The sequence below is a fragment of the Brienomyrus brachyistius genome, chromosome 5 (assembly GCF_023856365.1).
Source record: "Brienomyrus brachyistius isolate T26 chromosome 5, BBRACH_0.4, whole genome shotgun sequence".
NCBI lineage: Eukaryota > Metazoa > Chordata > Actinopteri > Osteoglossiformes > Mormyridae > Brienomyrus > Brienomyrus brachyistius.
In genome coordinates, this window is record NC_064537.1 from 1,109,113 (window position 1) to 1,134,729 (window position 25,617).

The 25,617-nt window shown below is 46.4% G+C and overlaps 1 protein-coding gene across 1 annotated transcript in view; it reads right to left on the reverse strand.

Moving 5' to 3' along the window:
- Positions 1-6,408: 6,408 nt before the first annotated feature.
- LOC125741753 (potassium channel subfamily T member 2-like) overlaps positions 6,409-25,617 on the reverse strand; it is a 68,247-nt gene continuing 49,038 nt past the window's right edge. The window contains exons 15-30 of the mRNA XM_049013050.1: positions 25,060-25,168; positions 24,617-24,673; positions 24,374-24,526; positions 22,554-22,804; positions 20,813-21,098; positions 20,132-20,237; positions 19,874-20,046; positions 19,026-19,097; positions 18,533-18,667; positions 16,059-16,170; positions 14,747-14,848; positions 14,556-14,639; positions 14,339-14,467; positions 9,771-10,119; positions 9,167-9,251; positions 6,409-7,320 (exon numbers count right to left, since the gene is read on the reverse strand). Of these exons, the coding sequence (XP_048869007.1) occupies positions 7,212-7,320; positions 9,167-9,251; positions 9,771-10,119; positions 14,339-14,467; positions 14,556-14,639; positions 14,747-14,848; positions 16,059-16,170; positions 18,533-18,667; positions 19,026-19,097; positions 19,874-20,046; positions 20,132-20,237; positions 20,813-21,098; positions 22,554-22,804; positions 24,374-24,526; positions 24,617-24,673; positions 25,060-25,168 (2,312 nt within the window). The 3' untranslated portion in view covers positions 6,409-7,211. The remainder of the gene's footprint in view (positions 7,321-9,166; positions 9,252-9,770; positions 10,120-14,338; positions 14,468-14,555; positions 14,640-14,746; positions 14,849-16,058; positions 16,171-18,532; positions 18,668-19,025; positions 19,098-19,873; positions 20,047-20,131; positions 20,238-20,812; positions 21,099-22,553; positions 22,805-24,373; positions 24,527-24,616; positions 24,674-25,059; positions 25,169-25,617) is intronic.

Here is a 25,617-nt window from a genome sequence, read left to right on the forward strand (position 1 = left end):
GACATCAGGAAACATCAATGACAGACAAAGCAAACTGGGGAGACCAGGACTTAAATACACAAGACTGAATGACAGCAAACGGAAACAGCTGGGTACAATTCGGGAAACACACGTGGGTAAGCAGGGGGCGTGGCACACAGGAGGAGCGGACGAGCCGGGCGTGACAGTAACAGTTAGCAATCACATTTTTTAATGCAGAAATATGATGGAGATGCACGAAAAAAAATGTATTAACTGATGTAATTGGGCTACAGAAATAACTGGATCTCCACATCATCCAATAATACATAATAATTTTATTTACTTAGTGCTTTTACGAGATCTCAAAGATGCTTACATAGAACAGAGTAAACAAAGAAACAAAAATGACAAAACATTATGGATAGGGAAGGTTTTTAGCTTGATTTTGAAATATGAGATGAATGGGGAAAATTCATGGTCACGATCTGTCATGTGGAAGGTGTGAGAGGAGAGAGCCAGGAGGGGAGGATCCAAAAATTTGCCTCATCCATAGTTTGATTTCAGAAACACAAGACTCAATATGTGCAAGTGGCAGGTTGTTTAGACTGACGCAGATCTGGGTCGGCACAGAGGTGGAAATTTAGGTTAAAGTGGCGAATGATCTAGCCTAGAGGATAATTGTAAATGATGAAGAGCAGTAGTCCCAGGACAGAGCCTTGGGGTACCCCACACGTGATAACCGGTGTGTCTGATTTGGACCTGATAGGGTGATGAGATGTTTTCTGTTAGTGAGATATGAAGTAAACCAATGAAAGTAGAGCATTGTCTCACAAACTCCAATGCTAAGGAGTCTCTGGATCACAGTAGGGTTGGAGACCCAGTCGAAGGTCACACTCAAGTCAGGCAGAAGTAGGAGGCTTATTGCAGCAGAGTCATTTGCAACAAGTAGATCATTTAAAACTTTTACTAAAGTGACAGATCAGAGAGAAATGTGTGGTGTCCCGTCCAGCAGCAGCGGGGCATCCCAACCAGAGGATCTCCAGTGACGTCCCAGGCTCCAGTCTATAAAAGGAGGACTCATCCACACGCACAGTGTGGAGCATTGTGCTGCTGATGAGCCTTACTAAGCATCGTACTTACCCTCTCTCTCCTTGTCTCTTCCTGTCTCGGCTGCCCTGTCTGCCTCACCCCTCCCGCCTGTCCTGCCTCGTCCTGCTCTACATGTTGCTGTTTACCCACCTGTTCTGCCCGGAACTCACTGGATATCAACCTGCCACGCTCTGTTACCTGGACTACATCTCTTGCCCATTAACTCTGCCTCTGGTTGTCCTGGTGACCCCCAATGAAAACCCCCATCTCCAGCAGTCAAGTCTTCTGTCTTGTTTGATATAGGGCTATGTTTTGGTGACAATAAATCAGCAATACTGTAACAGAGCAGGGTTATTTAAATGCAAGATATTCATACGATGTAACCATAGTAAGATTAATTTTAGTGATCCTGAGATTGTTATTATAAATTATAGCAAGACCCCCCACCAGGTTTATAGATGTAGCTGAAATAAAAGGGAGTGGATTTATTTGGTGCGTAAAAGTCACCTGGTGGCTGCCAGGTTTCACTGAGAAACAGCAGGTCAACATTATTATCCATGAGCAGTTCATGGAATAGAGATGACTTAGTGGAAAAGGAGGAAATGTTCAGAAATGCTGTTAGCAAGTTGTGGTTTGAGTGGAGCCTGAGGTAGAGTATGGAGATTATTGGGTAAAGGAAGTTGGTCTGTTCAGTTTTTGTTGCACTACATCTCTTTTTATGCTCTTCTGCGTAACTTCCAAGTTAGCGCTAGTGCTTGTGGTCAAACTAGTAAGCAAGCTATAGCTATAAGTGCCTCCCCAGTAGTTTGTGTTCAAAGGAAGAGTACCTAGGAAACAGTTGCAGTGATGTGAAAGCAGCTATGGTAATAATCAATGTTATTAATGCTGCGGCTGACCAGTTTATGTACAGTATGTGCACTGTCTCTATAGAAACAATTGCCTATTAGTTGGTCCCTTCATGAGATAAGAACTCCAAAAGTGTACAGTTTTTATGATATTTTTCAGCCTCAAAAAGGCATGTAGGGGAGAGGGTCATCTTTCACTTTATTGGGAAGAATATTGGCTTTATTGGCTCTTTACCTGCTTTCAAACAACGAGAAATGTGTTTTTATTAATAGGTGTAAGAAGGTACACGGCTGTGAGCTTACAAAATTTCCCTGAAATTGAAATTCCATTACAATTCTGTAGCCCATAGTCTTTTTTAGTCACTCCTACACCATTCACTCACACACCATTCACTCACACACCAGTCACTCATACACCATTCACTCACACACCAGTCACTCACACACCATTCACTCACACACCATTCACTCACACCAGTCACTCACACACCACGCACTCACACACCAGTCACTCAAATACCATTCACTCACACACCAGTCACTCTCACACCATTCACTCACACACCAGTCTCTCACACACCAGTCACTCACTCACCAGTCACTCACACACCACTCACTCACACACCAGTCACTCACTCACCAGTCACTCACACACCACTCACTCACACTTATGCATTAAAAGATCATTCAGAAGAAGTATGAAAATATACCTCAACATCCTAACATACCTAGACAGCTTTAATATACATTAATAACAAACATTATACGATTACAGGATTATAATTTTTGTTATTGTCATATAATATTTGTTAATATAGTAATGTATATATAAGCAGTTATGGTATGCCAGAGTGCTGGTGTACTTACATGCTCCTTATGTTCTGTGGATGTATTATGAAGGTGCAGTTAATGTAAAGCGTCATCCATTGTGATTTATATTCAGTCAATAAATATTAATTTGCAAAGCAAGTCTCAGCAGACTGTGTTCACACTTCTAGAAAGTTACAGCTGGCCAATAAGCTAGAATTCAACAAGCAACCCTACTACATACACAATGGATCCTGTCCCCAAAAGACCGAAATATTCACTGGAACCAGCCAAGCTTAGAACAGTTGACACCTGCCTATCTCCTGGTGTTGTCCACTACATGGCGATAATCAGACCACAGCTTAAGAATCCGAGTGTAGATTGTCATGTTTTTAACATCTTATGACCCATTTCAAATGTTCCCTTCCTCTTCAAAATCTTTGAGAAAATGGCTGCCACCCAATACATCCAGAAGCTAAAGAATATGCCTACAAAGTTTGAGCTTGGCTGCCACTAGTGTCACAGCACTGGAACCAGCACTGGCAGGAAGCAGGGCTGTAAATCACGTGGTGAAGCACATGGACTGAGAGGGGTGTCCATGTGCAAGAAATGGTGATTGTACTGTATGCGTTCTGTTTCACAGCAATGCAAAGGCGTGCACAGTTTAGATCACATAGTCTACTGACATGGTGCATGTGTTAAGTGTTTTGAAACAGGGGACATGGTATTGAGTCTGAAAACAACTGTAAAAAAAGGGCGAATCCAGACCTCACTGCGCCTGTGATGTAAAGCCTGGTGGTCCAGATTCCAGGCTCCTCCCACATTCTCCCCCCACTCCCCTGAATGAGACCCAGGACCCCTCAGTGCTCCAGTCTGCTTAGTTTAGTCTCCAAAATAAGTACATTAACTGTCGGCCGCTGCTGTCTGTCTTTATCTTCACTTTCGTCTGTGGCATATCAGTATCTGTTTCGAGCAGATGTGTCATTCTCCCCCTGCACCTGCCACAGACGTAGCAGGGCACAGACCCTGGTCAGCAGGCCCCTGATGGCAGGGGTGAGCTGCTGAATGCCTGCCAGGCGGAGTACCACACAGAAATGTTCATAGAGCCAGACAGACACAAACCACACTTCTGTGACTTTGAACAAAAGTGTTTGCTAAATAAAAATGAATGGAATAAATGTAAAACACACCCACCAAGGCACACACACCCTGTGACAACTCTATGCCAAGTTTATTGTTACCGTGCCTGGAGAAGCTGGATATCTGTCTGTTCTGCTATGATAATGAATTTTAGTCAGTATCCTGTTTCACTTCTGCTATTCTAAGCAATCGTATGTCGGTCACTGATGAAGGTGGTGGATTCTTTGCTACGTGCTTTGGAGCTCCATAATCTTCAGAACATTTAGTTTGCTAGAACTGAGCCAAGCTCAACTAAATTCAAATTTCAGTGTGGCACGTATGAAGGATCCAGGACATTTTGTTGAATATTTGAAGAGTGCAGAAAGAAGGGAACTGACGAGGGCTTTTGGGGGTGTTTTAATATTCACATACTATCAAGATGTTTCTGTTTCAGTCAACGCAGCAGCTCTGAAGTTCCATACGGCTCCTCTGCAGGCAGGCGTCAGTCATCCTCTTTGTCTTCACTTCCTGAAATACTGACTCTATCTTTTTAAACAACCCTCCCCCCCAACCACCCGCCCCCAGCACCACAGTCTGCTTCCAGTGGCTGACTGAAATATCAGCAAGTGCTAACTTGTTCCCAGTACATTTATGTGTCTGTGTGCACGCGCACACTGGTGTGTGTCCATGTGTGTATGTGTGTTTTTGTAATTATTACATTGTGGGGACCATATTTCCCCACAGAATATGTAACTTTTTACCTTGTGGGGATGTTTTTTTCTGTTCCCACAAAAATAATCTAGATTTTATAAAAATTTGTGACTGCAATCAAAAAACTAAATGTGCCAAAGTTTTGTATTTTATTTGGTTACTTTTGGTTAAGGTTAAGGCTGGGTAGGGGTTAAGGTCGTCATTGCTCGGATTACAGTTTTGGCCATACAAATGAATGGAGAGTCCCCACAAAGATACAGATACCTAATTTATGTGTATGTCTGGTTTCTGTGTGTATGTATGTGTATGTCTGTGTGTGTGTGTCTGTTGCTGTGTGCATGTGTCTGCATGTGTATCTGTGCATGTCTACATGTGTCTGCGTGTGTCTCTGTGCATGTCTACATGTGTCTGCGTGTGTCTCTGTGCATGTCTACATGTGTCTGCGTGTGTCTCTGTGCATGTCTACATGTGTCTGCGTGTTCTGCAGTCTCAGAACTCCCTCAATGTTTCTCCATCTCCAGCCACAGCTAATGCTGACTATGACACACACAGCACTTGGCCCTGCACCAGGAACACACAGACTGCTGAAGTGACAATAGAGTTCATGTGAAAAATGCGGTGAGGCCAGATTTTTGTTGCTCAGAAGGGGCAGGGCAAGCTGCCCCAACTCCATTGTTTTTTCCTGTTCCAAGCCTTGCTCTTCCTCCCACCCTCCAGGAGACCCAGCCCCCTCCCCTGTCAGCTGACGACAGCAAAACCTCTTCATTACCCAGCGGATAATATCTGACTTTGCCACTGGCCAGTCCCAAAGTTTCTCAATTTTGTTTGTCAATTTACACATACAGATGTAGCCACTTGAATTTTCCCCTGTTTCCATGATGGGTCCTTGGCTGGTCCTTGGCTGGTCCTTGGCTGGCCCCTGCTGGGTTCTGGGTGGGACCTTGACTGTAATGAGATCCCCATGATGATGTAATGAACAAGGGGGTCGGCATGATCCGCCCCTTGCCTCTCTCTGTGTAAAGTACTTGCAATGATTTATCCATCCACCAGGGAGAGCAGTGATTATGAAAGCTGAAGTGATTAACAGTACCTGAGATCAGGTATCTTAACTGAAAAATGAAAATCTAAGCAAGTATAATTTTCTTATATTTAGACAAAATTCCAATTTCATTAATAAACTGACTACACTGCAATAAATGGTCTGAAATTTAAGAAATTGTTTCTGTTGTGAGGCAAAGATGGCCTAAAACTAGCAAAATGTGTTTTTAGTCAGTTTATTGATGAAATTAGAATTTTGTATTTTATTTCACATTTTGGAGATGAGGCGGACCCATGATGTGTGCAGTATAATAATTACAGACCTAAACAAAGTAATAAGATTGATATTGTCAAGCAATGAGGGACAGTGTGGTATATGAATATTAAACAGATTCCTGTCTCACTCACGACATTCAATTTTCAGAGGCCATTTTGCACATAAGTACATACTGACCCTAAAACTGCTAGTAAAACAGTTAAAACTGAAATATGTTCAAGACCCTTTCTAAAATAGATTGTAAAAAACACATAAAATAAACAAATTATGTTAATTGACACAAGATCAAACAATGAATGCTGTATGCCAAGATATTTCTCCAGAGCAATGCCAAGGATGGATCATGTATGTGAAGAGACAGAGTAGAATCTATAATGTGATTGCACATTTTATACATCAATGTTTAATCTGTTGCATGTTATAAACTGCAAAAAGGCTAGTATTGTGTGTTTACTTACAGTTTTGTTTTTCAATTGCTAAGACAGTACGTCAGCAATTGAAAAAAAAAACTGTAAGAAAACACACAATACTAGCCTTTTTACAGTTTATAACATGCAACAGATTAAACATTGATGTATAAAATGTGCAATCACATTATATTACAGGAATAATACAAAACAATAAATGAATATTAGAACAACAAATTAGTTAGCTATTAGGTGCTGAGCTATTAAAGTTTTCCTCAAATGTGCTTGACGGGCTGAATTGCCTCCTCTCGTTTATAAATTTCTTATGTTCTTATGTTTTTATATAAATTGTCACTCCTGATCAGGATGCCAAGCTTCAAAACAGTTGTGGGTTATGCTGAAAAGCCAGGTCTGTGCCTGGAACCCAACTAGTTTAAATGAAGTAGAAATTCTGCAGAGAAGAGTGGTCAAATATTCAGCCAGAATTATGCCAGAGGCTTGCTAATGGCTACCAAAAGATTCTGGTTGATACCTGTTGTATGTAAACTTGTGACCACAACTAAAAAGTGTTTTTGTAAAGAAAGCGCTATCTCATGGTAACACCCTGCAAGTGAATAAATGGGCGGGTTTAGATGAGAATTTAGGCACACCCCCAGAAGGAGGGGGGTTAGTCCCTTTGGCTGGCTTTTGGCAGGCAGCCGGCAGGCAGCCGGCTGGGAGGGGAAAACTGAAGTGGCTGCATCTGTATAGAAACTATATATCTATATACATAATGTACATACATTTACAATACATACATACACTATCATTTATATATAAATACTAAACACGCTTGTGTCCTGTTTCATTTCCTCTTTTCTTTGAAAAATATGGTACATCTGATCTCCAGGTGAAGAAATAAACAAAACCAGGGACTTGAAAAGCATCCAATTTTTGGTGAGCGTTGCTCCAGGCCCATCACAAGTGGGTGCTGTCCCGCGAGCCGAACCGGGGTCCCTCTGGTCGGGCCGCTCCAGCGGCGCCGCGGCTCGGCACTGCTGCCAGGGGGTCCGGTCGCACCAGGTACCTGTGGGATGATACAGCCAGCAGGTCGAGAAGGGGTTAAGCGGCTCAGGGAGGGAGGACAAATCCTGGCTGGATGGGGTGTGTGATGCCTCTCTTCCATGTCAACAGAAAGGAAGATTAACATCCATCCATCCATTTTCCAAACCGCTTATCCTACTGGGTTGCAGGGGGTCCGGAGCTTATCCCGGAAGCAATGGGCACGAGGCAGGGAACAACCCAGGATGGGGGGCCAGCCCATCGCAGGGCACACTCACACACCATTCACTCACACACCATTCACTCACACATGCACTCCTATGGGCAATTTAGTAACTCCAATTAGCCTCAGCATGTTTTTGGACTGTGGGGGGAAACCGGAGTACCCGGAGGAAACCCCACGACGACATGGGGAGAACATAAGAGTAACATACCTTCACATAATATACTTTGTATATTAGCTGTGTATCAGTGCCTGCCCAAAATAATCACATTTACAGTGATTTCAGTGCACAGCCTGCTCAGAATAATCACAGTTACAGTGATTACAGTGCACAGCCTGCTTTGAGTAATCACAGTTACAGTGATTACAGTGCACAGCCTGCTCTCTCACTCTATGTCCAGAATGACATCAAAGACCTTCTTCTCCCAGTCTGCTTGTAGTTTCTTAGCACCTGCTAGCTTTCCATGTGTCTTTGTACTTCCAGTGGAATTCCGGGTTCTGCTTGGCATGGCCGGCTGCGTTTTCCCTCCACAGCAAAATGACCCATTTCATTTCTGCAGTCCTCGCCCAGCTTATCTCGTTTTTCTTGTCTTTGCAGATCTGAACACATTTTGCGCTGCTTTGAAACTTTCCCACCATATTTTCAACCTCTTTTTGTTACACTGTGGAGTGAAATACCCTGCGAGTTTCCTCTCCCAGTGATTCTGATACCAAAATAAAAGGCCACACCCTGAAGTCATTAATAGCAGGGAGGTTCATTCGGTCACCAGCTGCTGGTCGCATCTTATCAAGCTGCATGTGACCCAAACCAAACCAAAAGCAGCACCTGCATTCAAAAAGTGAGAAGCAAGTCCCATCCATTCAGGTTCAGTCACCTTAAGTGTTTAGGACATTTTTGCATGTGTAACACGCATGATTATCTCTTGCAGTGTTTATATATATACATTTGACCCAGCCAGGGGGGTGGAAGCAAACTTGCAGACAAACAGATTAACAGACTTCCCCAGCAGCTCAGCCCTTAACCTGTGTGTCACTTTTGGTACAAGCCTCGCATCCAAATGGCTTGCGGATGCAGAATCGAAGGTGAGCTTCCTGCAGATGCGTAAATTTGTCTGACTATGACAATTCCTCACTAGCCTGAGAAACTGATACATGCCTTTGTATACAATAGCTTAGACTATTGTAATGCTCTGTTATCTGAGAGCACACACTGCACACTAAACACTTTGCAGCGAAATCAAAATGCAGCAGCTTGAATTGTCACCAGGAGCAGGAGGTTTGAACACATAACTCCTGCTCTTAGTTCCCAGCACTGGCTTCCTGTTAGATTCAGGACTGACTTCAAAGCTCTGCTACTTATACAGTATATAAGGCACTTAAAGGTCTAGCACCTGTCTAATCAGTTTAGTTAATTGATCAACTATTGCATATTTACAAGCCGCATCATCCACTCTGCATAAAGCATTCTGCTACATTCTGCTCTTTCTTTCTTTCTTTCTTTATGGTAATTATTCTGTATAAATAATGTAGTCAGGCTTCACAACACGCCCATGTACAGCGCTTTAGGGTAACTGCTGTGAAGCGGGTCCTTTTGGCTGATAATCTCAGTACTCAGTGTTAAAGCAGCAGCCCGGCTCTCTGTACTCACACAACGTCATTGAGTTCCAGGCGGGTATCGGGGGAGGGGTTGATGAGGATGTAGGACAGTGTGTTGCCCTGGTCCGCCTTTTCATCTGACAGCAAAGAAGGCACATGGGACTCGGTGAAACACAGAGCTTGACACCAACATACAGGAAGTCATACTTCACATAGAAAAGGAATTATGGGCCAGGTGCATTTAGTCATTTAGCCCTTAGAGGGAAAGGTAAAATAGCAATTAACGTGAGTCCATTATAAGTGAGCATGGTTATCCTGAAGGATGTGGAATCGTCCAGGATAACGATGTCCATCCACAGGACGGCAATGCTGACTGAATGATCAATCACCAATATCAACACAAAAACATCTTCTTGTACATTTCAGCAGGACACGCCTCTGATCTTAATGCAAGAAGCTCTAACCAGAAACTATGAAATAATCTCAAAAGAAAAGAGACATTTTGCACAAACAGAACAAAAATGTCTGTTTTTACAAAAGCAGGGGATATAACGAGCATAAAAAAGTGATTTGTTTTCTGGGCATTTCAGAAGTTTTGGGTTTCAGATTTAGGGAGAAAGACAAGGAAACAAACAGATAAATGCTTGCAGACTCACTGTATCCCGAAGGAGACAGGCCCAGGTGTTTCATGCGCGTGCGCACCAGCGCATTCAGCTCCTGCCGCTCTGAGCGGCGGAACAGCGTCAGCCGCTGCTGGGTGATGCGTTCGGCGGCACCCGCGGGACCCTTGGCCCCCCCGGGGCCTCGCCCGCCTTTGCGGCTCAGCCGTCGTGCCCACTGCATGCTTTTCCGTCGCAGGAGCGGGTGATCGGGCACCGAGGATGGGGGAGGGGCCAGAGGCTCGGAGGAGGTGGAGTTCCGGTGGGAGGGGGCCGTGCGGCAGAGCAGCGGCTCTCGGGGCTCCCGAGTGTCTTCGTACTCCTCCACGTTAATGGAAACCTGCGACTGTGGATTGGAAAAGGCCACATTGGCACACAGACACTGGCTTCCTCACCTGGGGCATCTTTCAACAAACAAAAGTCAACCCTTTCTGCAAAGATAAGGAACCAGCCATAGTTTCATCCAGCTCAGCACGAAACAAACACCCTCCAGATGATGCAGGTACCCCGAAGGCCCTCTTTGAGTTCTTCTTGTTCTCTCTTGAAGGGTCTCAATATGATGATTGTGTAAGCACTAAGGATCTTTTAGATGATTGTCTGCAAATCACCTCCTTTTCTGAATCCGTCAGCCTCCTCTGAACTTGGACTCTATTCTGGCAGTCTAACGCAAAGCGTAAAGCGCAAAGCACAGCTAATGTTTATGGCCTTCTCCAAATTTGATGACAGAAAAAAACAGACTTTGCACCAGTGCAAGGTGCAAAAAGGTTGTGCTATATTTCTTAGTTATTCAGAGCTGTGCTCTGTGACATGCTGCAAACCAATCAGAACAGCACATCACCTTTGAAAAGCAGCAGCACATGATCTACTGCAGATCACTATTACATTGGTGCGTTTGCCCAGCGAGCTTTTCCGCTGTGGAAGTGCACGTGCACGTGCGCAAGGTGAAAAGGTGTGAGATAGCAGTACTATTCCACCAGGCCTTTGAAGGTGAAGCAGGAGCGGGATGAAGGATCAGCAGGTGTGTCCTTGTTCTCTGGCATCACTAGATCATTTGCTCACTGCTGAAAGCGGTTTAATGATGTCAGAAGATCGGGGAAATGGAAACGTGCTGATAAACCTGGCGGTGTATTTAAATACCCATATGTGTATATATATATATATATATATATATATATATATATATATATATATATGTGTGTGTGTGTGTGTGTGTGTGTGTGTGTGTGTGTACGAGCATCCCACCTACAAATTTCTAAAAGGCACCACTTAAATATTGTTTAATAATACCCAAGTAACTTTAGACATGGTTTTTGCTGCTCAAAAGTTCAATGTCCCTCCAACTTCTGCCTGCTCACCTGTGGCCAGCCCTCCAGCCCCTGTCTGCTCCCCTGGCGTCGTACCTATAGCCCCTGTCTGCTCGCACGTGGCCGCTGCCCTCCCTGATTCCGGCCGCCGACAACACCGGATCCAACCCGCTAGCCACCGGCAGCCCCAATTCCAACCCGCCAATCACCTCCAGTCTAGACCTCAACCTCCTAGCAATGACTTAGCTGGCAAGAGGGGACCCAGGAGTCTCCTCTGAGGAGGAACTGGAGTGTTATAAATGAGGCCTCATCCTGATTCCTGCTCTATGGACCCCTGCCTCGGTTCCTCAAATCCCAGGCTAAGGGTTTGTCAGCGGCGTTGGCAGGGAAGAACGAGAAGAATGATTGGAGTCTCCATTTCCCAAAGAGGGAGACAGGGGCATGCCATTCATAACAGGCACTCCAGTGCCCACACCTGCCCTGCAAGGCCGCTCAGGGCCCATCAATCCCAGTTTCTGCTCCTGTCCCTGTTCTTGCCCTGGAGGTCCTGCTGCTCCGGCGACACCCCTTTATCCTGCATACTCGGTAGCGACCCCCTGCTTGGATTCTGGTCATACAGACCTGTCAGTCCTCCCCAGCTCTCTGGACTCCTCAGTGTCATCTGATCCCCAAGCTCTTCCAAGACTTGAGAAGACCCACATCCTAGGGTCGGCGCCCCGCATCCCAGGATTTGACAGAAACCCCGGCCTACCTTGGCTTCCGTCTGTGTTGCCGCAGTTTTTGATCCCATGCCCTGCTCCCGTTCTCTACCCTAGCCTGTTCTCTGCAGTAAGTGATCAACATCAGATTTGATTGTCTGGTGTTTGTACGGCCCCTAGAGTTGCCAGTGTTTGTTTATTCCCAGTAGCTGTGTCTTGTGCCTGATGGTGTCTCCCACTAAAAGTTTGTCTCATCTCATCTGGATTTGTAATTTGAGGTGGCCCTACTGTTCTTGTCGGTGTCCCTGGTCCCCTAGTGTGTTCAAGCTCTATGCTGGTGTGTGTTTGGTCTGGTGTGTCCCATTGTCCTTTGTCCCCATGGGGTTCCTTGCACCTTGCCTAGGGTTGTCCTTGGTCTGAGGCTGTTGTGCATTCTTTCTCATTGTTTTAGGTCTGTGTTGCAGTTTGTCTTGGGTCTCATGCATGGCGTATCTAGTCTTGTCCTCTGTTCCCTTGGTCTTGAGTCATTCTGTGCCATTGTTTGAGGTTTTGTTCACCTCCGTTCTGTCTGGCTTTTGTCCTGTCTTGTTGTGTCCAGTCCAGCATAATGAGCCTCTCAGTCCACCACACTCTGTGCCCCCTTCCCTGCTTGTCCTTCATTTCCAGAGGTCACACTTTTGGGGAGGAGGGTACAGTCATGTCCTGCCCCGCCGGATCCCCATACTCTAACAAGTCACACCTACTTCTCATTCATCTTACTTCTTATCCAGCCGTTACGTGACTCACTCCACTTGCCTCTTGTTATGCTCCCTTGTTACTCCTGTATTTAAGTATCTCCCTGTCCTGTTCATTGAAGTTGTGTGGACCTGTCTCCTATTTCCTAACCCTTTATTTTGATCCCCAGGGATCCCATTTCTTTCTATATCCATTTGTTCCTTATTAATAAACCTTCCTTTGTTTGCCAAATGCCTGTTCCTGCGTCTTCAGTTCCATCTGCCCATGAGTTTCCTTCATTGTTTGCAAATATACATCTATAACTATTCAGTATAGCCTTTTTCACGATTGCAAAAAGCCTTGGCATTGCTCTAAAAACAGAAGCCTCACAACCATTTAAAAGTAATGTTGAAGCTGCTAGCAAAGTTCAAACCACTACAAAGTGTTAATATATGGCCTGAAGGAGCTTCCTTGCAACAGCAGGATTGCTTTGTAAGGACAAATAGGAACTCCCTATTGGCTCCCCCTGGGCTCCCCCTTTGGGTCTGGTTAGGGTCAGGGCTTCCTCTGCTGCCCCCTGGAGGATGGGCTCCCCCTTTGGGTCTGGTCAGGGTTAGGGCTTCCTCTGCTGCCCCCTGGAGGACGGGCTCCCCCTTTGGGTCTGGTCAGGGTTAGGGCTTCCTCTGCTGCCCCCTGGAGGACGGGCTCCCCCTTTGGGTCTGGTTAGGGTTAGGGCTTCCTCTGCCGCCCCCTGGAGGATGGGCTCCCCCTTTGGGTCTGGTCAGGGTTAGGGCTTCCTCTGCTGCCCCCTGGAGGATGGGCTCCCCCTTTGGGTCTGGTCAGGGTTAGGGCTTCCTCTGCCGCCCCCTGGAGGACGGGCTCCCCCTTTGGGTCTGGTTAGGGTTAGGGCTTCCTCTGCTGCCCCCTGGAGGATGGGCTCCCCCTTTGGGTCTGGTCAGGGTTAGGGCTTCCTCTGCTGCCCCCTGGAGGATGGGCTCCCCCTTTGAGTCTGGTCCCTCCCAAGGTTTCTTCCTTCTTGGGAGTTTTTCCTTGCCACTGTCACCTTTGGCTTACTCACTGGGGGCTTTGGGTGCGGATGCTGTAAAGCTCTTTGAGACAATGTAATGTTGTGATAACACGCTATAGAAAAATTTATTTGTTTGTGAAGTCTACTGCTAGGTCAGTTCACAACAGGATCCAAGAAGCAGGACTACAGTCCCATAAAGCAAGGAAGAAGCCCTTCATCGATGAGGAGTAGGCAAGAACCAGGCTACAGTTTGTAATAAAATGTGTATCTTATACAGGTGTAAACTCAGAAATGCGTGAAACTGAAAATTCTGCTGTGGTCTCATTTTTTTCCCTTGCTGGATATTCAAATATAAGGACAATATTGCCCAATATTGTGAAGGCAACACTAAGAAGAAAAAAGTTCTGTATGAAAATGTTGGTTGGGTTTTCCATTAAGATCTTCTTAGCACTTAGTTATGAAATAGCCAGAATGAGCTGAGGCCATTTGTAATGTACATCCCGGCTCTTTCATCCTTAAACTTAAGCGGTTTGAGCTGATAAGAGTTAGACAGAATCAAACCATGAATTATTACGTGCCGGCTTCACATTGACCAGGAGATTACAGGGTTCTCTCTTGTTAGCAGATTCTGATAAATTACTTTTCTAAATAAATACCGAAAGGTTGTGTTGACTAATGGGATTAAGTCTGTAAAATAAAACATACATTGGTGTGTATTTTCTCTCAAGGTGTGTCTTCCGAGACCTTTCTTCTTTGTTCAGCTTACAGAGCCTCTCACTGTAGAGATTCACATTTGCATTGCAAGCGTGTATGAGCGTGTACCTCTGACACAGGCAGCGTGCGTGACTCTGTCCTGTAGATACCAATGGCGATGTCCCCAGAAGAAGAGCAGAGCTTTTGGTAGAGTCTGCCATATGTGCGGATCCAGAGGTCCTCCTCTGTGATCTTCATCTGCCAGACAGAGGCAGAAGAACCTGATCCACCACCTCTGTTTTTGCCCCACACGGTCTGTGTGTTTGTGCTTTGTGTAAATACTCACGGCGCACAAGAAGCCAGAACCCGGAGTGGAGTCGAGTCCCAGGAGCAGCCGGGTTATGGAGATCATATAATCCTTGACAAAGGACTGCAGACATGTATGTACATGCAGAGAGAGAGAGAGAGCAGCTCCAGCACTATCGCAACACAGTACAGGGACGTGGCCTCGGGCACAGCGACGCAGAGCAGGTTTACCTGGTAAAGCAGTGTGTCCAGCATGCTCACACTGAACACTTTCCCCGCTGCGAAGGGCAGCCGGAACATGAAGACCAGGTTGGAGCCTTTCTCTCGCTCCTTCTGTGTGGGAGATTGGTGGAATGGGGTGGGATCAGTGTCAGGGAGGTATACTGTCTCCGAAATGGAGCCAGATTCATCCAAACACTCAACAGCAGCTGGCATAAGGAACACAAGGCTTCACCACGTTTTGCATCACTCAAACCATGCGCTTGCAAGCAGTCACTACACTAGGGGACACGGGGCCCCAAAGGGCCCCATAAACGGCAGGCCCGCACCAGGCTAAGAGATGCATAGCCTCAGAAAAAGGGCCTATGCCTGTGACCACAAGCACTCAGCTGAGCGAAAGATCCTGCAAGCCTTTGCAGATTTTTAATATCTGAAGCAAAACAGGGAAACGTAGAGCTGACGCATTAACATGCACGTTCGGTGAACCTGCACTGTTTACCTGCCAGGTGGAACTCTGAAGGTCAATGCTGCTTCGGCCTATTAACGTCAGCGGCTCGATATTTAATCAGCGCAGGGCATGATAAAGTGCAGCTCACCACTAACCACCATGCACGCATTATAAATCTATATAGCCTTTGCATACTTTTGTTTTATTGTTACTGACGCACTAAATAAACCAGACACACCTGCTTTTAATGCATTGATGTAGAGTTTAGTGTTGTTCACCTTATAATAATAGACCTCAAGGCAATGAAGTAATACGTATCAAATATCTCAACAACTAGCACAACTGTTCAATATCTCAAAGTTTTCTCATATTTTAGATTTTCCAAAACAGCCCCCATTTTCCTCAATGATAGAAGTGCAGACTCTTGGTATTCTGTCAGCCAGCATCTCGGAGGCCTGTAACACAAAGCAGGACCCCGGAAATTCTGGGCTCAAGCTGGCTACCTTGCTCTTAGTCTTCAATCCAACTCATCCCAAACCAACTCTGTGGGGTTTAAGTTGGGGGGTTGTGGGGGGGCAGCTCATCTGTCACAGCACTCCACCATCACTTTCTTTGTTCACAATATAATATAGTTCTTACATAACCCCGAGGTGTGCTTAGTGTCATCATCTTCTTGAAAAACAAATGATTTTCAGTAAGTGTGTCCAACCTTCTGACTGGTATTCTATTTTGAAAGATAATGGCTGCAGTCCAGAAGATATACAAAAGACTTGTGCTTGCTTCTGGAAGCTGTAACTTTATTCTTTAAAGTCCTGCTCATACTTAATGTCACTTTATACCACCTGCTGTTCCTGAGGCATAATGTCCAGCACCCACCTTCTCCAGTCTGGAGAGGGCCAGAGAATAGTGGTCCTTCACCTTGAACTGCATGAAGCGCATGTTAGCTGGGTGGGTGAGCTCTGTGATGATGCTGAGGGCAGGGAAGAGCCTGGGAAAAAGAAAGAAATATAGTGAGAAAGGGAGAGACAGGGAGGTGTGGGCAGAGGAACACACAAAGACAGAGAGAAAATGACACAGGGAGACAGAGGGACATGGAGAAGAAAGGAACACAAGGAGACAGAGGGACAGGGAGAGGCAGGGAAGGGAGGAGAGGGACACACAATGACAGAAAGAAAGGAACACAAGGAGACAGAGGGACAGGGAAAGGCAGGGAAGGGAGGAGAGGGACACACAAGGACAGAAAGGGACATAAGGAGACAGAGGGACAGGGAGAGGCAGGGAAGGGAGGAGAGGGACACACAAGGACAGAAAGGGACATAAGGAGACAGAGGGACAGGGAGAGGCAGGGAAGGGAGGAGAAGGACACACAAGGACAGAAAGAAAGGGACACAAGGAGACAGAGGGACAGGGAGAGGCAGGGAAGGGAGGAGAAGGACACACAAGGACAGAAAGAAAGGGACACAAGGAGACAGAGGGACATGGAGAGGCAGGGAAGGGAGGAGAGGGACACACAATGACAGAAACGGACATAAGGAGACAGAGGGACAGGGAGAGGCAGGGAAGGGAGGAGAAGGACACACAAGGACAGAAAGAAAGGGACACAAGGAGACAGAGGGACAGGGAGAGGCAGGGAAGGGAGGAGAAGGACACACAAGGACAGAAAGAAAGGGACACAAGGAGACAGAGGGACAGGGAGAGGCAGGGAAGGGAGGAGAAGGACACACAAGGACAGAAAGAAAGGGACACAAGGAGACAGAGGGACAGGGAGAGGCAGGGAAGGGAGGAGTAGGACACACAAGGACAGAAAGGGACACAAGGAGACAGAGGGACAGGGAGAAGCAGGGAAGGGAGGAGAGGGACACACAATGACAGAAAGAAAGGAACACACGGAGACAGAGGGACAGGGAGAGGCAGGGAAGGGAGGAGAGGGACACACAAGGACAGAAAGGGACATAAGGAGACAGAGGGACAGGGAGAGGCAGGGAAGGGAGGAGAAGGACACACAAGGACAGAAATGGACATAAGGAGACAGAGGGACAGGGAGAGGCAGGGAAGGGAGGAGAAGGATACACAAGGACAGAAAGGGACATAAGGAGACAGAGGGACAGGGAGAGGCAGGGAAGGGAGGAGAAGGACACACAAGGACAGAAAGAAAGGGACACAAGGAGACAGACTGAGAGAGGAGAGGGACACTCAAGGACATCTTTACTTTTTAGATATTTTTTAAGTATATTTATGTATTTTCAAGACTTGTGTTGTGTGAACTTATTTTTGTTTTGTTATCCTTTATTACATATTCTGGAGTAGTGGCAATCTCATTTCACTGCTGGTGATCTGGTACATTCATGCACGTGACAAAAAAAAATCTTGAATCTTGAGGATGTTGTGCCTGTGATTATAAAGTTACCAGTCCAAATCCCCTGGTCAGCAGGGTGATGTCACCGTCAGACCCCTGAGCGAGGCCCTTAATCCCCAGTTGCTGCTGGGACTGTGTGACCCTGCTTTCACAAAAGTCTTTGTCACTTTGGATAAAGGTGCCTGCTAAATAAGTATAATGTAAAAATGTCCTGGTTGTAGAATTTGCTTGCTGTTGTGTTCCCTTACTTTTCCTGTAATCTGCTAAAGTACATGTCCCTGACTGGTGGGATGGAACATGCTCTACTAGGAAGCGATGGTGTCCGTGTGAGTCTGGCATTGCTGACTGTCACCTTGTCTTAACGGGATATTTTCAGGGTCAGTGCCTGCCTGTCCCTGTCCTTATGTCTCTTCTCCATGTGGCCAGCAACCATTGCTGGTAATTCCTTTTGTCGTTTCATTGTCTTTTGTCCCTAGGGTGTTATTCCCATTCCTGGCACTGCTGCATGGCTCAGTGGGTTGAGTGTGTGTTAGGGAGACTGGGACCCTCTGGTCATGGGTTCAAGGCTGGCCAGGAACCAACCGCTGCTGTTTCATTTAATTATTGGTTTTTCTCTTCTTCCTAGTGTTTATTAGTTCTGTGTTCTCCTTGTGAAGCTTGTGCCTTGTTCCACATGTTCCTTTATTTTCTGTGTGTTGAATTCCTGGTGTGTGATTAGTGTTTCTTGCAGTTTCCCTAAGAAGAAGCTCCATTCACAGCCAACCGGACACAGATTCATCGGCCTATTTTAGGTCTCATGTGATAAGCTGTTTTAAAAATAAATGCCCTGGACTAATTTGTGAAAAGTGCATGTAAGTCCCTTGATTTTGTACTTAGTAAGGAGACACAAGTAAAGTAAAGAGACAGAAAAAACATACACACAAAAATACATGCACACAAGAAACATTCAATGAAATATACAGAGGCTCAGCTCGATCCAACACTCAAGGCCCACCTGAAGAGGGTCTGCACGTTGACAATGGTCTTGGCGTCAGCCATGTAGTCCTCCTCGGCAATCATGGAGCTCTCCTTGTCCACCACCACCATGGTGTCAGCAAATGTGATGCCACAGCGGAGCAGGCTGTCCAGACTGAAGGGCAAGAGGAGGGAGATGTGGCTGGAGATACAGTATGAGGGTCAGAGGTAGGATGGATATGACAATGGCTACTCAATGACTAACTAGAGAGAGGGCAACTTTGGTGAGAAGCGACTACGAGAGATCTCAGTCATATCAGGAGCAGGCAGACTGAGGATCAGAAAATATGGGGTTTAATTGGGAGATAGCAATACAGAACGTGAAACTACAATGCAACATTAATGATAGCAATGGGGAAACACACGCGAACGAGGACTGAAATACTTGACTAATGACTACAGCAAGAAACAGCTGATGACACGGGGAATCCACACAGGGTAGATGAGGGGGCGTGGCATGACAGGTCGCTTACTTGTCAATGGATCCCACGGTGTAGAAGACCATGGGGAAGCAGCAAATGGCCTCCAGGAAGTAGGCCTCAGGCCTGCGAGCAGAGAGACGCCCCACAGAGTCACAGCAGCACTTCCAGGAATATGACCACAGCTTCTTTAATTTGCACTTGAGGACCAATGCCTTTGATCTATCTGAATCACAATGAGTTTTACAGGCCACGTAAGTTCACACTTACAAGGCATTTTGCTTGGAATTAATTCACAATCAACACTGAATGGTAAATAAGCTAAAACAAAACTCATGAAGCAAGATTTCTTGCTTAGCAGGATAACTTGTTATGATTAAGGTAGTCTGAGCTAAACACACATGAACAAAGATAAAATCCATTTAAACAGGGGTTCCCCAATCCTGACGAGCTATCCAGTTAAGCAAAAAAAATCCAGCTTTGTGATACAGGCCCAAGCTCTCTGACTAGTAAGCACTGCAGCAGTGTGCTGACCCAAGCTTTGTATCCGATGGCTCCTGTAAAGTGATAGGCTCCCAACGTTAAACACTGGGACCCCTGTAAAGGGCTGGCCGCCCTGAATCTGACAGGGTTTCCATGCCCCTACTGCACCCTGATTATGAGCTGGGAGTAACTCACGCTTTTGCTGTGCTTAAGTTATGTATCTAAGTGCATCTCCAGCTAAGGATCCGAAAGGCCACAGCCCAGCACCATTCCCAACATTCAACCCAAAAAAGTAAACATTACATTAAAACACAGTGACATTAACCTTCCTAAACCTGCCTACTGGCACACATAGGCCACGCAGTTCTTCATTGGCTAATCCTCCCAAATCCCGCCCCATTCCCTGCAGAACCACCCACGGGCTCTCCAGCAGCAGCACAATCGGATTCAGCTCCTTCTTGGGTCTGTAGTATGCCCGCAAGGGAACCAGGAAGTTGTAGAGACCGTTTCCAGCGCGCTCTGCCGATACGATAATCAGCTTGTTCTTGAAGCCGTAGGAGCGGGCGTCCTCATAGGGCACGTGGTGGCAGCCCTGCAGGAGACGATGATGAGATTGAGAAGGGATGCTGCTCACCCAGAGGGGCCAGTGGTGGAACATGTCGGCCGAGGTACCTCACCTTGTCCAGGCGGAGGCAGCAGAAGGACACCTTGTCCTTCAGCAGGTGGCAGAGTGTGGGCGAGCTGCCGATGTAGGGCGAGTTCAGGGGGTAGCCCTTCACCCACCTGCCGTAGAGAGACAGCATGACTGTGACACGGCACCCTCACATCTGCGGGACCTTTCTGACACCGATGAAAGAAACACCAAGATACCTAATCCTCCCTGAAGAGTTTGTGCTGCTTAATTTGCCTTTTGTAGATGTATGACACAGACACATGAAGGAATGTTTTTTCGAATATTCCGTCTTGCGGGCCTTGATATTTTAAGACGCGTAGAGGTGGGGGCGCAGTTCTGGGCCTGTGCACAGGGCATTCATTCATTTAGCATTAGAGCTCTACAGTATTTTGAGGTATGTGTGGGGGGGATTAAAAACAGCGAAATTCTGATCATAGATAGAGAGATCTAACCTGCTGTGCCATATGCCTTCCCCCACCCAAAATGTCTGTATCAGAAGAGGCATTTGAAGCCAGTCCTCCATGTGCAGGCCAAAACACCCACTATACAAGGTGACTGTCCTTGTGCCTGACGCCTTAAAATACTCAGTCATCCTGACACCAGCTAGGTCCTTCTCCGGTATGTAACACGGTCTTTCCACACTGTGTCCCCCAATTACTACTGGAACCCCGTTACCCCCACTCACTCGCAATGTCCCGCCCAGCTGTGCCCCTCAGCTCCTCCTTTGCTATCCTCCCCCTCGCCGCCTTCTCCGCTCTCATCCTCCGATTGGTCACTCAGGAGATCCAGGGAGGGGCTGCTGACCCCGTCCACAACTTCCAGGACTGGGCCGATGCTCTGCCGTCTCTCCCCTGCCTCCTTGTCAGGTAGCACCAAGGTATTGGTACCCAGCTTGCTGCCTGCGCCGCCCCCACCTTCCACACTGTCTGGACTGCTGCCGCTGGAGTCGGGCAGATCCATGGCCACAGTGCCTAACGGGGGTGGGGGAGTGGAGGGATGGGAGGAGAGACATGAGTACTCTGTATCCATTAGCAATGGGACGAATGACAGGTACTCTGTATCCATTAGCAATGGGACGAATCACAGGTACTCTGTATCCATTAGCAATGGGACGAATGACAGGTACTCTGTATCCATTAGCAATGGGACGAATCACAGGTACTCTGTATCCATTAGCAATGGGACGAATGACAGGTACTCTGTATCCATTAGCAATGGGACGAATGACAGGTACTCTGTATCCATTAGCAATGGGACGAATCACAGGTACTCTGTATCCATTAGCAATGGGACGAATGACAGGTACTCTGTATCCATTAGCAATGGGACGAATCACAGGTACTCTGTATCCATTAGCAATGGGACGAATCACAGGTACTCTGTATCCATTAGCAATGGGACGAATCACAGGTACTCTGTATCCATTAGCAATGGGACGAATCACAGGTACTCTGTATCCATTAGCAATGGGACGAATCACAGGTACTCTGTATCCATTAGCAATGGGACGAATCACAGGTACTCTGTATCCATTAGCAATGGGACGAATCACAGGTACTCTGTATCCATTAGCAATGGGATCAGTCATGGGTACTCTGTATCTATTAGAAATGGGATGAAACAGGAGTACTCTGTATCCATTAGATATGGGATGAAACAGGAGTACTCTGTATCCATTAGATATGGGATAAATCATGAGTACTCTGTATCCATTACTAATGGGATCAATCACAAGTACTCTGTGTCCACTACCAATGCGATCAATTTCAGCAGAACTGCTGGGCAACAAAATTCGGTTGTAGTTTAAGCATAAATGCCCACCCACTGATGTATTTTCTGACTGTTTCCATCGTGCTGAGGGGGAGGGAGACAGGTAGGGGACATACTGAATCATAGGCAACTCTAGGCTGCAGGAGTCCAATCAGTCATTCATCCAGATAAATTAATTTCTTAAAACAAAATAGTGTATACATTTACAATAAATTATTATTACACATTGACATGATTTAAATGAGTGACATTTCCAAATATAACTTTACAATATAATTAAATTTTATTGTACTTCCATCCATCCTTTTCTTGTACCCACTTGTCCTAATGAGAGTCTAATATGTTCAGACAGCTTTTTCGCATTTTCATCTGACCGGTCAGGAATGAAACTGCACCCCTGGCAAAATCACCTAACGACTGAGACGTAAAGGTGTTCTTCAAGAATTACTTCACCGCCTAATTCAGTTCCGATTATTACCAGCAGAGGGAGCACTTGCGTCAAAAATGTAATTAGACCCATACAGGGTAATCTTACAGAATGAGCAATTCAGTGTATTTGCATTTAAAACATGAACAATTTTATTATTTTAGGCGTTTTGTATTTGTATTATCATTTCATAATAGTGAGAATTAGCATGTAACTGGGAGGGACTCACCCATGCTGGCGATGATGCTGTGGACAGGCAGGCGTGTCAGGCCATGGTAGATGGTCTGGGGCACCCCGCCAGAGCCCCTCCCTGGGCCTCGTGAAGATTCCCGCTGGCCCCGGACAAAGGCAGAGTTCTCCTCTTTGGAGATGTTGATGTAAAAGCAAGTATCAGAAGATGTCATGATGTGGCAGGGGCCCGGGTTGAGCAGAATGTTGGCTGTATCCTTCCTGCGAACCCCAATAAGACACACACCGTACCTGCAACACACACACACACACACACACACACACCACATCAGAATAGGTTACTGTCAGGACTGTAAGGAGTGTAACTGAGTATACCTGTACAGTGTTACTGTCATTGCATTAACCTGAAGTATTGTGAGTGACTGAGTGTGACGATACTGTGGGATGTGTGTTACTGACACTGCATTAACCTGAAGGAGTATGAGTGACTGAGTGTGATGGTACGGCGGGCTTTGTGTTACTGTCACTGCATTAACCTGAAGGAGTGAGAGTAACTGAGTGTGACAGTACTGTGGGCTGTGTGTTACTGTCACTGCATTAACCTGAAGGACTGTGAGTGACTGAGTGTGATGGTATCGCGGGCTGTGTGTTATTGTCACTGCATTAACTTGAAGGAGCATACTGTAAGTAACTGAGTGTAACAGTACTGTGGGCTGCATGTTACTGTCACTGCATTAACCTGAAGGATTGTGAGTGACTGAGTGTGACGGTATCACGTGCTGTGTGTTATTGTCACTGCATTAACTTTAAGGAGCATACTGTAAGTAACTGAGTGTAACAGTACTGTGGAATATGTGTTACTGTCACTGCAATATCCTGAAGGATTGTGAGTGACTGAGTGTGATGGTACTGTGGGCTGTGTTACTGTCACTGCATTAACCTGGAGGAGTGTGAGTAACTGAGTGTTACAGTACTGTGGGCTGTGTGTTACTGTCACTGCATTAACCTGAAGTATTGTGAGTGACTGAGTGTGACGATACTGTGGGATGTGTGTTACTGTCACTGCATTAACCTGAAGGAGTATGAGTGACTGAGTGTGATGGTACCGCGGGCTTTGTGTTACTGTCACTGCATTAACCTGAAGGAGTGTGAGTAACTGAGTGTGACGGTACTGTGGGCTTTGTGTTACTGTCACTGCATTAATCTGAAAGATTGTGAGTGACTGAGTGTGACAGTACTGTGGGCAGTGTGTTACTGTCACTGCATTAACCTGAAGGATTGTGAGTGACTGAGTGTGACGGTATCATGTGCTGTGTGTTGTCACTGCATTAACTTTAAGGAGCATATTGTAAGTAACTGAGTGTAACAGTACTGTGGGCTGCATGTTACTGTCACTGCATTAACCTGAAGGAGTGTGAGTAACTGAGTGTGACATTACCGTGGGCTGTGTATTATTGTCACTGCATTAACCTGAAGGAGTGTGAATAACTGAGTGTAACAGTACTGTAGGCTGTGTGTTACTGTCACTGCATTAACCTGAAGGAGTGTGAGTAACTGAGTGTGACAGTACCGTGGGCTGTATATTATTGTCACTGCATTAACCTGAAGGAGTGTGAATAACTGAGTGTAACAGTACTGTAGGCTGTGTGTTACTGTCACTGCATTAACCTGAAGGAGTGTGAGTAACTGAGTGTGACGGTACTGTGGGCTGTCTGTTACTGTCACTGCATTAACCTGAAGGATTGTGAGTGACTGAGTGTGACGGTGCCGCATGCTAAGTCACTCAGTGTTAAATGTATCTCACTCACACACAGTCCCATCTCACTGTATATATAAAATTAGGAGCATTGGTTTTCTCACTTTTTATGGGCGTGGAAGGATGCGAAGGTAAAGCTCTTGCCCTGGTACTCGCCAAAGAACTTGCTCTCCTCAAGGCGAATGTGGTACACCTCATTGGCTGAGCAGCGGCTGTAGGTGCGTTGCCATTGGTCCACGGAGTTAGCACCACCTTCCCTGAGGAGGGAATCCAAAAATGGATTTAATGGAAGCTTCATGGCTACGTATCTGCATGTTGCGCTGTGGTGTTTGCGTTCTGGCACTGACCTGCTGAGGGACGGGAAGGCCCCCGGGCGCTGCCGAAATGCCTGCTGAGGTGCTGCCCTGTAGGCAACCGGGACACAGGAGCAGAAGCTCGGGGTCAGAGGGAGGCACTGCAGGTCAACATAGATACTTAATGTAAAAACTGTCTGTGTGTTTGTGGTCGGTGTCTATCTGTGTGTTTCTGTGTGTCTGTGTGCATCCGTGTCACTGAATGAATGTGTGTATCTGTGAATGCGTGTGTATGTGTGCCTGTGTTTCTTTGAGTGTCTGTGTGTGTGTGTGTGTGTGTCCGTGTGTATGTTTGTGTGTATCTGTGTGTGTGTGTGCATATGTGTCTGCATCTCTGTGTGTTCGTGTGTGTTTGTGTCTGCCTGTGGGCGGCATGTGTGTGTGAGTGTGTATGTGTGTGTGTCTGTGCCAGTGTCTATGTGTGTGCCTGTACTCACTGCCCCCTAGAGGAATGGATCAGCAGTGTAATGAGCGTGGACGTAGCCGGACACACACAGTTGAGAGCCAGCATGGCATATTTGAACTCCTCCTCGCAAACCACGTGATCTATGACCAAATAACAATCACATGTTAATCAATAAACACAACAAAGCCCTGTATCACCCATGAACTTAGCAGGCACATGGGTCAGCTATACATAAATGATGTAAAAGTCCACACACAGACATCCGTCACATGAAAGCATATAAAAGACCAGAGCTAAGACGGACTAGGCTGACTGGAGGGCCAGACTAATGGCAGCACTGACACTGACCTTCCTCCTCAAGGGGACTAGGCTGACTGGAGGGTCAGACTAATGGCAGCCGTGACACTGACCTTCCTCCGCAAGCGGACTAGGCTGACTGGAGGGCCAGACTAATGGCAGCACTGACACTGACCTTCCTCCGCAAGCGGACTAGGCTGACTGGAGGGCCAGACTAATGGCAGCACTGACATTGACCTCCTTCCACAGGGGTACCAGGCTTTTGGAGGACCAGGCTAAAGGCAGCACTGAC